Below are 13129 nucleotides of genomic sequence, written 5' to 3' on the forward strand. Positions count from 1 at the left end.
TTCCAAACACAGTCGGAGATGGTTTTATCTTATTTTTTCTGACATGTCTTCGTATGAGATGAATAGATCCACGTCTCTTTGTAGAATATGGCAGCTTAATTAAGCTTCACTTTCATCTCGTGTTTTCTCCGTCATTTGGGGCTTCGGTATGATTTTGACTCTTTTAGAAACGATGATTTCAAAATACTCACATCGTGTATTTGCCTCATATTATACTCTGCGGTAAATAAAAATTCGCATTTTATTTATAATGCATCTCACCGCGATGCTTCGACTTGCATGATACTTTGGAGCTATATTTAGAGCGGCTCTCGTAAATAGCACAAGAACATATAGGTTGCAGGCAAAAATATCCTTGGGTTGTTATACTTTGTTTGTTGTTTGGATTATTGGTGAATTGTAGCATATACAACTATTAGAGTTATTTTGAAAACACGCGCGCGAAACTGATATTCATTTCCTTTTTCTCGAAACTGCGGCACACGAAAGACTTTTGGTAATAAATTCGCGTGCCCTCAAAAACAACTCTTTTGTTTAAAAACGCGCGATTTTTCTCGCGTTATTTTTATCCTTTATTTATATCTTCTCTTAATTTTAAAGTCTCGAGATTCCGCGAACTTCTATACAAACCCGCTGAGAACATATTTTTATCTTCAATTTCCAATGTGTAGTTCAAAGTTCACGATATTTACCAACTTATTACGAGTCCCGAGACCTGCATTTGACAGACTTTAGCGGCGGTATTAAAGTTTGTAAAATATTCGATCGTGTCCTTTATTTTCGTACTTTACTGCAAGGAACTCTCGCTACTTTAAAAAGAGATAGAGAGCGAACGGGGGATCGAGAGAAAACGCGACGAAAAAAAAAGATAAAAGAGTTGGAAAAAACACGAAGTTCGTGAAAAAAGTGTGACAGTCGAATAATCTGAGTTAACAGATTGAAATTGATTTCCCGTCGCACCTCTTCGCGTCTATTTAATACACGTGTCAACAAAAGTCATTGAAATATTTGTTTATGAAAAAATTAGAATAATACGATTGAAGAGGGTATTTTTAAGTGATCTTCTGCGAATATTGATTCTTCAAAGCCGTAATAGCACATCATCAACAACCGATTACGCGAAGAGGAAAGATGCTAATTAGCGTTGTAGTCTGTGATGAAGTTTGCCTTACATCGATTGTATTATTTGAGAACTTTCTAATCCTTGTTCTCCTAACAAGGAGAGTTTTGAGCCTCCGGGTCATGGATTTTGATTAAACTATGGTAGGTGTTTTCGAGCTTTGGAGAATGAGCTCTCAGCCTGTAGTTTGATCTTATAGGCCGGAACTTTCGACACGACCTTCAAATAGCCGACAGCAGAGTAATCGAAGTTTATCGCGCACATTCAGCGCTGTTTATTATTATAACCGGCTTTAAATTGATAAAATATATATTAAAGCATACATTATGAAAATATAAAGCGTAGCAAATTGGAAGGTATATGCGCGGGACTAGTTGACGCAGATCTGATTCTAAGGTCAGCCAGTGTCGAGTTCATTTAGATGAGTGTAAACCACGCGATATTTTTTTTTTCTGCTACGTTCCGTACACTGAACTATATAATAGATGCGCACAGCATTAGGCGACGAGCAGGAAGCGTCTGAAAAATGATTTAAATCTTTTTGACTGCGTAATATAAAAGCGTATTCACAAAACTACAGCTGCTCTCGAGGCTGAAGGCTTTTCCGCAGTTTTTAAGAGCACACGGGCTGTGCCTACAATATTCGCTCGAGCTATGCGATGTGTTTACCCTGAATAAATACAGTGTACGAAACAAGTTGAATGGAATATTTTCGAATTTGGCATCGAGCACCGCGATCCCCGCGAGATTACGAAAGATCTCGTTTTCTCGCCGAAGTTATGCACACGCTCATCGATTTCCAGTTTGAAAGCCCACTTGCAACGGTTATATACTCTCCCGAGAGTTAACACCGGAGCACGTACGGAGGCATCTTCGCTCGGCCTTAATTCAGTCGAGCTGCAGCGACGGGCGAGAAAAGGGGACGACATCGAAGTCCAAGGTACACAGACCTAAAGGCGAAAGAAAGCTCGTCGAGCAAAAGTACGCAGACTACGAGATAAGAGGCGAGAGAAAGAGACGGACAAAGACGGAGAGAAAGGTACGAAGAAAAGAGAGCAGCGGAGCATCGCAGCCAGCGACGGCGCTCGTGGCCAAGAGGCGAAATCTAATATAAACGCGCGTACTCTCTCTCTTTCTTTCTCTCTCTCTCTCTCTCTCTCTCTCTCTCTCTCTCTCTCTCTCTCTCTCTCTCTTGCTCTCAGCTCTACAGTCCATCTCTCTCCGTGTCGTGGGACGACGGCGACGACGACGACGCGCGACACGCGACACACGTGAGAAAGGAAGCAGATCGGCGGGCGGTTCAAAATAATCCACGCGCGCAGCGGAGGCTCTCCTCTCTATAAATACAATACGAAAAGTCAGTCCGGTGCTCGGCGTCGCGATGCTCGGTCGCTGATGCCGCCCGCTCTTATTGCCCCGATTTCCACTCTCTCTGTCTGTACGTGTGTGTGTGTGTGTGTGTGTGTGTTCGCGCGTGTTATACCTGTATACCTATAACGTAGAAGTCTCCCGCGCGGTGATAAATAATCCAACCAGTGGCGCATACAGCTCGATGTCGCAGAGAGGCTAATTCGCCGGAGCACACGTGGTCCGCTCCGCGATATCGATCGAGCGCAGTGAATGAGCTCCGATGCGCATTGCTGAATAGCCGGCCGTTGTTGCCGTTGTCTCGTTTGGTCAACGCGCCGAAAAAAGCTCGCAGCGAAGAAACAAACATCGGATGACGAGATATTGCCAAAATTTCTCGCTCTCGACCGGCTCGCCATCGCAGCTGATTCACTCGTTGTACCTCGAATGCGGAGTTCAGCGGAATTTTTCAAATAGACAAAGGAATAACCCGCATGAGTGTCTCCTTCCGCGGATCACGAGTCGCTCGCGCACAGTGGAGCGGGACTACCTGAGGAAGCTATCGCTCCGTATCGTGAAAAAATGTAACGACGCATACTCGGGGCCCTCTCTGTCTCTTGAGTACGAAAATAAATTACGCTCGCCGCCGAGCAAAACAACACTCATCGCGCGGGATCGAGTGAATCGCGCGCTGTGCCGGTACCTAGTCAATTAACTCTGCTGACACGCCCTTCCTCCGTAAGAGCGCAGAGCCACTTGCCCGGCTTGTAGTAGATAATAAATATCTCGCGATCATCGCATAATGCTTCTCTGAAGTGCGAGAGAAGAGAGAAAGTGCGAAAACTCGAGAAGCGCGCGTCAGTCGCGGATATAAACAAGCAACTCTCGAGTGCTGCGAAAGTGCGCGAAAAGAGCCTCGCAGCCATGGAACGAGTCGACTTGCTCGAACAGCTGCGTCGCAAGGACAGGAGGAGGAGGAGGGGATGGACCGTAGTCGTGGGCCACGAAGTTCGGTGAGTACTCGCGCAATGGTGTGCGATACATCTTTTTTTTCAAATTGGGATTCTGGCATTCGACAGAACTCTTGGCATAAAGAGGTAAATTTATGCCCCTGGAGATTTTTCACGAAGAGCGCGGCTAAATCACTGGCGACGCGTGAAATTCGGCTCTACCGGGCTTTTATGACTCAGCGGTGCAACGCACGGCCTTATGCAAATACGGGGACCGGACGCCGGACTTTTTTCCGTATTATCATAATCGGGTTTGCGAAAAATTAGAAGCCCAGCAGCTTTGCTTATCCTCGGCTGACTTATAAATCAGCCCCGAGAATGTTGTGCAGGTGGAAAGAGAGGGGAAATTAAATATATTCGTGTAGTGAGTTTGTTTTATGCGCGACACTTTTTTCGCGTGAAATTACGCTCTTAATGTTTGCAGCGCGTGTGCTTTATTGAGCAGAATTTAAATTTTCGTGTTGATTTAGAGCTGAATTATATACCAGTGATACACGGCGACGCTGTATATTACATAAATAATTTATCTAAAAATACAAAAAAAAATTAAGGAAACAGAAGAACAACAATTTATGTGTCTACCGTGCGGTTAACTTGTTTACGATGCTTTCAGTGGTAATCGGTTCAATTTGTTCGAATTTAAATATATACCGAAAACTTTTTCACTTGACTACGCGGTACACGAGAAAATATTTGGAACAAATATGTAGTGTTTATTTTTAGCGGTCCTCTCTCTCTCTCTCTCTCTCTCTCTCTCATTCTCTCTCTCTCTCTCTCTCTCTCTCTCTCTCCCTCTCTCCCTCTCCCTCTCCCCCTCTTGATCGTGACTTTCGGCGATCCAAGAATTTTTCGGCAAGAATTTCGAGCACAGGGTACACGGGTACACCGCGAGAGACACACAGAGAAAGGGAGAGAGAGAGAGAGAGAGAGAGAGAGAGAGAGAGAGAGAGAGAGAGAGAGAGAATAAGAATTCCAAGATTGAAGAAACGGAAAAGAGGGTTACTAGGATTAATTATAGAGCGCAAAAAGATAGCATCTCAGGGCAGATTTCCACGCGGCATATCATTCTTCTGCAATGATCATAGATCGCCGAGCGATACATCAGCCTAATCTGTCATTTTAGACAAATTTAGGAGATTTATAAAAATATTCAGCTCCTTCGTTCGACCTTGACGGTTGTTTATTCCCTACTAATCTAAAGGTTGATTTTTTTCAAAAAATTCTCGTTTCGACTGCTTTGGAATAATGATGATCTTCGGAAAATCGGGTTATAATTTACACGAACGTGCCACGTACTTACATCACGCATTCAAAAATAATTCGAAAACCCATCGCATGAATACATGCTGATAATATGAATTTGTCAGTGAAGCAGTTAATTTCGAACAATGGCCCGGCTCGCGCCTAAAATTATTATGTATCCGAAATTCTATTGTGACGTCAGCACGTGGGCATTTCGTGCGGTGGGTGTCTTTTTATGACGGACTTTCAGAAAATTATGATAACCTCTAAGCCATCGGAGAAGAACAAAAATTTACGATAATGCTGGCTCGGCGGCGTATGTAAAAATAGACGTCCATGCTATTTATCACTATACTTTTTCGGAACAGGTGTTAATGACCGAAGTCCGCGCGGTTACTCAACGCCGCGACGAAGCAGAACTAGTTTTGTGTATATTTACGTTTTGAAAATGAGCGCCGCGCGCGACTGTGTCATCATCGTATCCTCCCAACAACAATGAAAAAAACCCGCTGCCAATTCATTGGCACGTAGCTTCCTCCAACGAAATTTATTGTTCCAATAAATAAAATATTGTTTTAAAATACAGTATGTGAATGCTATTTTAAATATTTCAAAGCTTAATTAATTTTCTGTAGGAGCAATTTTCTTATAGCAAAAGATATATAATAATCAGAAAAATCTCTCAAAATCGCGAAAAAGAAGAGATTAATGAAATGTAGTTGAAGTTCGCAACGTTTCTAGCGACGAAAAATTTTTTTTTAGTTGGTCACTTTTTAATAATGGATAATGATTATTTTGCTAGCTCGCTCCTTTATTAAAACTGTTAATTATTAACTGTTAAACCCTATTTTCGGTCCACTTTATAGGCGCCGAAAATGGTCTTTTTTATGCTATAAAAAAAATATTTTTATAACACGTGCATAAAAAAGACCATTTTCGGCGCCTATAAACTGGGCCGAAAATGGGGTATTCCGAGCGTCACACAAAAAGTCGAGCGAGAGTCCCTGATCGCAATACATGTATGAATTAATCCATTTTCGCTTCCTATAAGGTAGAACGAGCCTGCAATAATTTGAGAATCGGAAATCAAGTAGAGCCAAAAAAAAAATAAATCAAGAGGAGCGAAAATGGCCCTAGGGCAAAAACCATTTAAGTCACTCGTATCGTAATGTACTATTAAACAGCCCTAAAAATATACAATATTATACAAGCAATATAACCATACACCCCAAAAACGGTAAAACAATCGCACACAATTAAATACGTGTTGTAAGACAATAGAACCTGCGCGTTTTTCACTTCCAGACTAAGCAACTATATAAATTAAAAATATCTATAAAACTAAAAATTAACATTTTGTTGAGCGGTTAAATTTTAATAAAATCATTACGGTAAATGTATAGAAGCCTTAAGATGAAAATGATAAGATCGCCATTACCCATTAAGCCCCTATAAAAGAACAAGAGACAAACAATTTTCTTTCAACCAATAGATTCCCAATTATCAGTAAATTATGTAAACTCTTTAGAAGGGTGGCTAATCTAATAACGCGGCATTTTATTAAATATAGTTTTCTCAATAAAACAGTGAATAACGGATAGAAGACTGGCGTAGTGGTAAATTCAATAAATTATTCGATAATAATACAAGTGAATGTTTCAATTACTACAAACAAACCTTACATTACCTCCAAATATTTTTATTTTACAAAGATACATTGTTGAAAATAGAAAAATTGAAATTAATATAACAATCAAATCAGCGTAGTGTTGGGTTCAAAAATCGTTTTAGCATAACTAAAAGTCAATTAAACTTAAATTTTCTGCATTGAGAATACAAAATATTCCTAGTAGAGATAATGATATATAGATAAATATTGAGACAAGTAACAGTAATCTCAAAAGAACCATAAATAATGATTCTAACAAAAATGCTAAAAACAATAATCCATCGCACAAAAAAAGGGTAATAGGTGCGTAAGCCAAAAATTAGTCCAAAAAGTTCAAAATCCGCGATTTTCACCTCTACGAGCGCCCTCTAGATAAGGTTCCTCACCTTCGATCATGACCAAACTTGCTGTAATTATTTGTTATACTACAAGTAATAATAAACCATCGCAAAAAAAGGGATAATAGGTGTGTAAGCCGAGCACTTAGTCGACAAAGTTCGAAATCCGCGATTTTCACCTCTTCGAGCGCCCTCTAGATAAGGTTCCTCACCTTCGATTTTAACCAAACTTGCTATAATTATTTGTTATACTACCAGTAACAATAATCCGTCTTAAAAAAGGGATAATAGGTGTGTAAGCCGAGCACTTAGACAAGAAAGTTTGAAATTTCTCGTTTTTGGGATCGGACTTCGGCAGCGCCCTCTAAATCGAGTTCCTCATCAGGGATCATCGCCAAAACTGACATTTAGCCATTTTTTAAGCAAAATAATCATTATCCATTATTAAAAAGTGACCAACTGAAAAAAAAATTTTTCGTTGCTAGAAACGTTGCGAACTTCAACTACATTTAATGAAAGGATAACTCTGTAAAAATAAAGTTATCGTATTAAGAGAATAAGATTGTAATCTAAAAAAACTTACGTATAATTTTACTATAAAAAAACAAATATATATTGTGCCGTATAATTCTACTCTCAAAACATGTTGCATAGGGACAATTCATAGGGAGGGACTTTAATGACGTGCAGCGACACCCCTATAAGAGGAAGAAAAAGTTTTGAGAAAAATCAGTTTTTACATTTTAGCCCTTTACTTGAGATCCGCACGACGAAATCGTTTAAAATTTCAGCAGCAAATAGCTTTTTTTTATGGTGAATCAGCAAATAAAATTTTGAAGCATTTGACTGCATTGTTTTAGAGATACTAGACTTGGCGCACTGTAGTAGACTATTAATTCATTAACTTATTAAATGAAATATAAATGCTTGATTGATATTTTTAATATTTGTTTTCTATCACGGAAATATATCAAACTTTACAATAAATAATTCATTTCACGCTCATATAAATTTCAAAATTGCCGCGGTTTCGTCGCGAACTTCCTTTTAAAATTTTAAGGTTAAGTATGTTTCAACTCAGTTCGTGTCAACGTTCACATCATGTTACTTTTTGTAACAATAGTAATATTTCCAATATAGAATATTATAAATACACAAATTATAATTTGATATGTATTATAGTATTATATTACATTTTTAATATTAGAATCAATTTTAGAAATCAAAAACAAATCAAAAAATTCTAACGATACTTTTGACGCATGCGTACTACATGAGCCAATCATATTGACGCATTCTTGGCTTCACTTCATCCGATCATGACTTTTTTATATAGGGATAAGGAATCAAAAAATTTTCAAAAAAAAATTGAAACCTTGATATCTTAAGAACCATAGGGGTTTGAAAGCTGCGCAATGAACTTAGCCAACATACATAAAATATCTACTTTTTTCCAAAATCTCAAGTGCTTTTTACTTCCGTAATCGAGGCACAAAAAAAATCTCATTTTTCCAGTTTTCGATTTTTTACTGAAAAAAATAAGTAGTCAAATAACGTGAAATTTTAATGTGATATAGTTTGACACGCGATCCATCGACATGATTTTTTTCGTTAGGTTATGATGTTTAGTTTCAGATATGAATTTAAAAAAAAATCACCTGTTTCATTTTATCTGCCGAACAAAGCGGTCGATCCCGAGGACCAAACGGGGAAAAGTAGGTAATTTTATTCTCTTTCAAATGCATATTAGCTGAATTGTTTGTAACGATGGGATGATTGAAAAAACGCAATATAATGTTTTTCAAAAATCAAAAATTGGCCATAAAAAAAATAGTTAGAAAAATAAAAAAAATAAATGTTTTTCCCGAATTCAGAATTCAAAAATATACATGCATGTCAAATTTTAACGATATTGACGGAGTAGTTCTAGAAATATGACGGTATACATACACACACACACACACACACACCCATACGGACATTTTCTAAAAACACGTGATTTGAACTTCTAACACACCAAAAAGTATTTTCTAGAAGTGTTGACGAAACTCAAAATTTTACTATTACAAAGCTTCCTCTAGGGGGAAGCAATATTCCGCGAACGATTCAATTTTAAAAGTTCAGAAAAACAATCACCGACACCGAAAAAACATAAAAAGCTCCCACAAGCATACACGAGTATGTAACGACGACTTTCCCATCGTCCGGTTAATCCAATCAGGAAGGCTTTGATGTCGGAGAGCATATACTCGATGCGTGCGCGTGTATACCTTTACGCGTCGAGTCGCAAGTTCGACCTTACATGCGAGCGCGCGTGTGACGTGGATCTATATAGGTGCTGCGCGCAAAGCAGCAGTAGCATCAGACGATTTGCGCGCGAGCGCTCGCTCACCGACGAGCCTATAACCCACTAAATAATTCAGGCCGATGATTAAACCAATCAAGCAAGTTCAACGCTGCTGCTGCTGCTGTGCTTTAGCTGCGCTGCTCCGACGTGCGTACGTGCGCGCTTGCACAGTGCATTAATTAAAAAAAGTTATCCCGAGCGAGCGAGCTAGTTATTATCGCTGTGTATGACGCTCCTGTCTATTAATCCCAGCGAGTGTCTATAGCACTCCCGATACGTGAATCAAGAGGCAGATCAGCGCTGGACCTTTGACCGCTGAAATCCTTGCGGATATAGCTATAGCATGTGTGTATATAGCGGTAAAAGCGAGACGGGCAATTAAAACGCGCTTGTTTCCCACGGCGCGCGTGCTGCAGCCGGATCGAGCCGAGGGAGTGAATGCGCTGAATCGGCTGGATTGCTTTTGTGCGGCCGGGGGATCAGGAGAGATTTTTTAAAAGTTTGCTGAGGCGGATAGGGGAGAGAGCGCGCTACGCGAAATTTGAATATGAAATAGTTCGGGGGGGGGGGGAACACCGACTGAGCTTTTTCGAGCTTTTCGGATGCGCGCAAACGAGCGCGGTTCAAACGCGCCGTGAGAACGTACACTGAATTATGCATATTTTGTTTGTTGCCGCTGTTTTCCCTCTCGGTTGTTTGGCTTTTTTGGAAAAATTTCCGTTTGCTTTGTTTTTCCGTCGGTGGTAAATGCTGCACCATATACTGTGTATCATCCTCGTTCTATAAGTTTGTGTGCGTTATCTCCGGTGAGCGGATAACCGAAGGTAATTTAGTGCATCAATAGAATAGCAATTTTCGATTTGATCTTAATCGGCAGATTTAAAACTCTGGCTACTTTTATTTTTCATTCTCAATTAACAATTTTTAACTTCTCTTGGCAGATTAGAGTGATTTAAAACGAAAACAAAGCACGAAACGCCTAGTGCAACTCGAGTTTAGATTAAATTCTTATGAAGATCAGTTGTAAACAATTAGCCTAATTACTCAGCACGAGGGCTTACAGTTACATACAAGCAAAGTTCACGGATTTACGTGAGAGCTACGTGCCGGTTGAGCAGTGGCGCTTGGAACTCGAGTCGAACAAATAAGTCACGTTATTCCGAAATGAACTCATTGTTATTTCCACTGAAAGCAATTTAATCTCTTTCTCGTAATTATTGTCTCGAAATTCGCGAGTTTTAAAACCCGACACCCGCAGCCCGCACAACTGATTACACCTCGTGCTTTTCTACTTAACAGCGCAATATAATACTCAAAAGTAACGTTTTTGGCATATCTTTGGGCCATTAACTTTTATCACCCATTCGCTACACGCATTAAAGAGCCGAATATTCAAAGGTTGGGTGCAAAATCCAAGCAGCCGCAAAAACCAGAGAGAAGCAGTCGGGATAAAATTTTTCGAACAAAAGTCCCCTCGCAGCCAAATTGCTCTCGCGGGAGGAAAAAAAATCCAATCCATATTACGGATGTCGGAACAGTAGGCGGCTATAGACGAGAAAGGCAGCGACCGCCCCTGTAATACGGTCCAGCTTTATCGCTCTCTGCAGCGCGCATCAGCGAGCACTCAACAGATTAATCAGTTCTCCGAACAGCTTTGCTCGCAAAAATAAAGCGTCGGCACTCAATCTCCAGCTGCGTCGCACATACGCAATACAGTCAATCAACACGGAGAGGAAGAAAAGGAGAAAACGTCGCTCGAGATATGATCGGATGCGGGAGAGCGAGCAATGTACAAGAAAAAGCAGTTGCCGGCCATTCCGCTCCATATTTCTCAAGTCGTGTCCATCAGCATTACCCACTTGCTCAGCTTCCGAGATTATTTACTGCTCGAAGCCCGCTACACATGTAATCGATTATTGCCAGAGGGTAGCGTCAGTAGTTCTAGTCGCTCTCGGCTTTATCAACCGACGAGCTTTCGGCCGCTCCGTCGACGCAAGCTCACCGCAAGCTCTACCCTCAGTCGGAACTTACCAAGCGAGGATCGCCGCAGCTTCGAACCGACGCCAGATGGCGCCACTACGGTCTTGGAGCAGCCGAGCTTGAGCAGAGTGGAGGGGAGCGAGTAGAGCTTTCGCGGGGGTTCAGCAGGAAACTGGGCCACCAGCACAGCGATGACGCGAGACTGCGATATACACGTATACGCGTAGGGGTATGTCGGTGTCCGTTCTGTGTTTCGTGCGAAAATGTGTGCGTGTGTACGCGTGTCGTCGAGGAACATCGATGTAGGCTTTCTGCAGCGCAGCGCATATATAGCCGAGCCCCGGGTATTAAGAGGCGCCGCGAAAAATCCATGCATTTATGCGTATGCGCGCCCTCGGCCGTTGTCAGGGTATTATCTGGAATTTAGGGTCGCGCTGAATTTTATGCAAAGTCGCCGGCAGAGGGGCAGGGAAAGTCTGAGATTTGTGGAAAACGTCTAGGAAGCTTTGTGCGCTGCGACTCTTTTTTGAGAATAATTTTAGAGAGGGGGAACGTTGTGGGTCGTACTAAAGCTTACTGATGGATTAATGAGCTTTATTTCTGTACCTTTCTTCTTAAAAAAAGACATGGTAATCATTCTATTCGTTCATTGATTAACCGCGCAACGTCTGCGTATGTTTGAATTTCTAACCTCAAAAAGTGAAGATTGAGAAATTATGATGACAAAAGGTGTCTGTGACAGGGGAACATAGGTGGCGCATAATCACTTTTCCATTTCCCAGATATAGTATAGTGCCTAAATCTGCCTTGTTTGAGCTGCTGTTTTGGCCGCTCGTATTCTAATTGCATACGAAGCGCATCTAAAGTCTTTGGTATAATTTCATGTATTTAAATTCGCCGTCGATTGGATATCGTACGACCGACTATTTTTTAATCATGAAAGAAGCTTTTTTCATTTTCGAATGTGCGCGTGGATTCCTGGAAACGTTTTTTTTTATTTCACATTTTTTTGTGAGATACATACGTAAAATTTGCTCTACACATTAGTACAATAGAGAAGCTTAACGCTTCACCGGATTCCGGCCACACGGAAAAGCGATATGTTTAAACTCCTGGCGGAGAAGGCTACAACAATCATCAAAGCCCGGCGCCACCGCAATCGCAATTAACGCCCCTTCTATTTCTGTAAAACAAATTAAAGACCACTCCGATTGCGTGCAGTTAACGCCGTTCAACGTTCCCGCTCGAAAGGAAAAAACTCGCCTGAAAATGGCACGCACGCGAGAGTTCGGTTTGAAAAAGAGCACCGTCGATCTAGATACACTGCTCAACGAAATTTCCGGATTTTATATGCGGAAAGCGAGAGTAAAGCAGCTCTTACGTCAGCGTGGCGGGAGTTTCGAATCATTCTCTCCTCAGCTCGCGTAATCCTCTTTGTGCTCGATTCTTCGTGCGGTACTATTCGTGCGGTATGTGCCTCAATGAGCTTTCGAGCGAGAGAATAGGTACTCAGGCATCAGCTTGGGAAATTGTCCGCAGTGTGTAAGCTCCGTGATATGGACCTTTTTCCGAGAAACACTTTGAATATTCGAATTTCTGGCTGTGGGTTCGCGCATTTGTTGCCTTCATGCGCGGAATTGCGCAGTTTGGAGTTACACTCGGAAACGCGAGTCTGCGAAGCGTATCGTGTAACGGTACATTGTAATGACGTTACACTACATGCGGGTTGTGTAGGGAGAATGACAATTGTGCTACTTATTAAGTTCGTTTATTCTTTAAATTTTTGTATTTACTGCTGTGACTGTAGACCGAGAGTCAACGTGAGGTACGTCGTAATTATGCGTAGCAGTAAATCTCAACTCTGTATCACACGACGAAATGGCAGTGAACTTTATCCCCCTGTGTCACTGTATTATGACACAGGGGGATAAAGACACACTGGTGAATCGTTTTCCAACTGGATTTAATTTTCTCCCGCGAAAATCATTCCACGTTTCGTCTTTGACAAGGAAATTCGCTGTCCCAAACATTTCACGTATTAGTTCCGGCTTTATATAGAGAGCTAATAAAGTATAG

At 41.1% G+C, this 13129-nt stretch overlaps 1 protein-coding gene across 8 annotated transcripts in view; it reads left to right on the forward strand.

Annotated features, from left to right (window-relative positions):
* The window catches only part of LOC100116102 (cAMP-specific 3',5'-cyclic phosphodiesterase), a 185832-nt gene that overhangs the window by 91260 nt on the left and 81443 nt on the right, over positions 1-13129 (forward strand). Inside the window, exon 1 of one of the 8 annotated variants that reach the window (XM_016989310.3) lies at positions 693-3480. The exons of the other annotated variants lie outside the window; for them this stretch is intronic. Coding sequence (XP_016844799.1) covers positions 3392-3480 — 89 coding nt within the window. The 5' untranslated portion in view covers positions 693-3391. Of the gene's footprint in view, positions 1-692; positions 3481-13129 lie in introns of those variants that run through there. 8 annotated transcript variants of the gene reach the window in all.

This window comes from Nasonia vitripennis, chromosome 1 (assembly GCF_009193385.2).
Source record: "Nasonia vitripennis strain AsymCx chromosome 1, Nvit_psr_1.1, whole genome shotgun sequence".
NCBI lineage: Eukaryota > Metazoa > Arthropoda > Insecta > Hymenoptera > Pteromalidae > Nasonia > Nasonia vitripennis.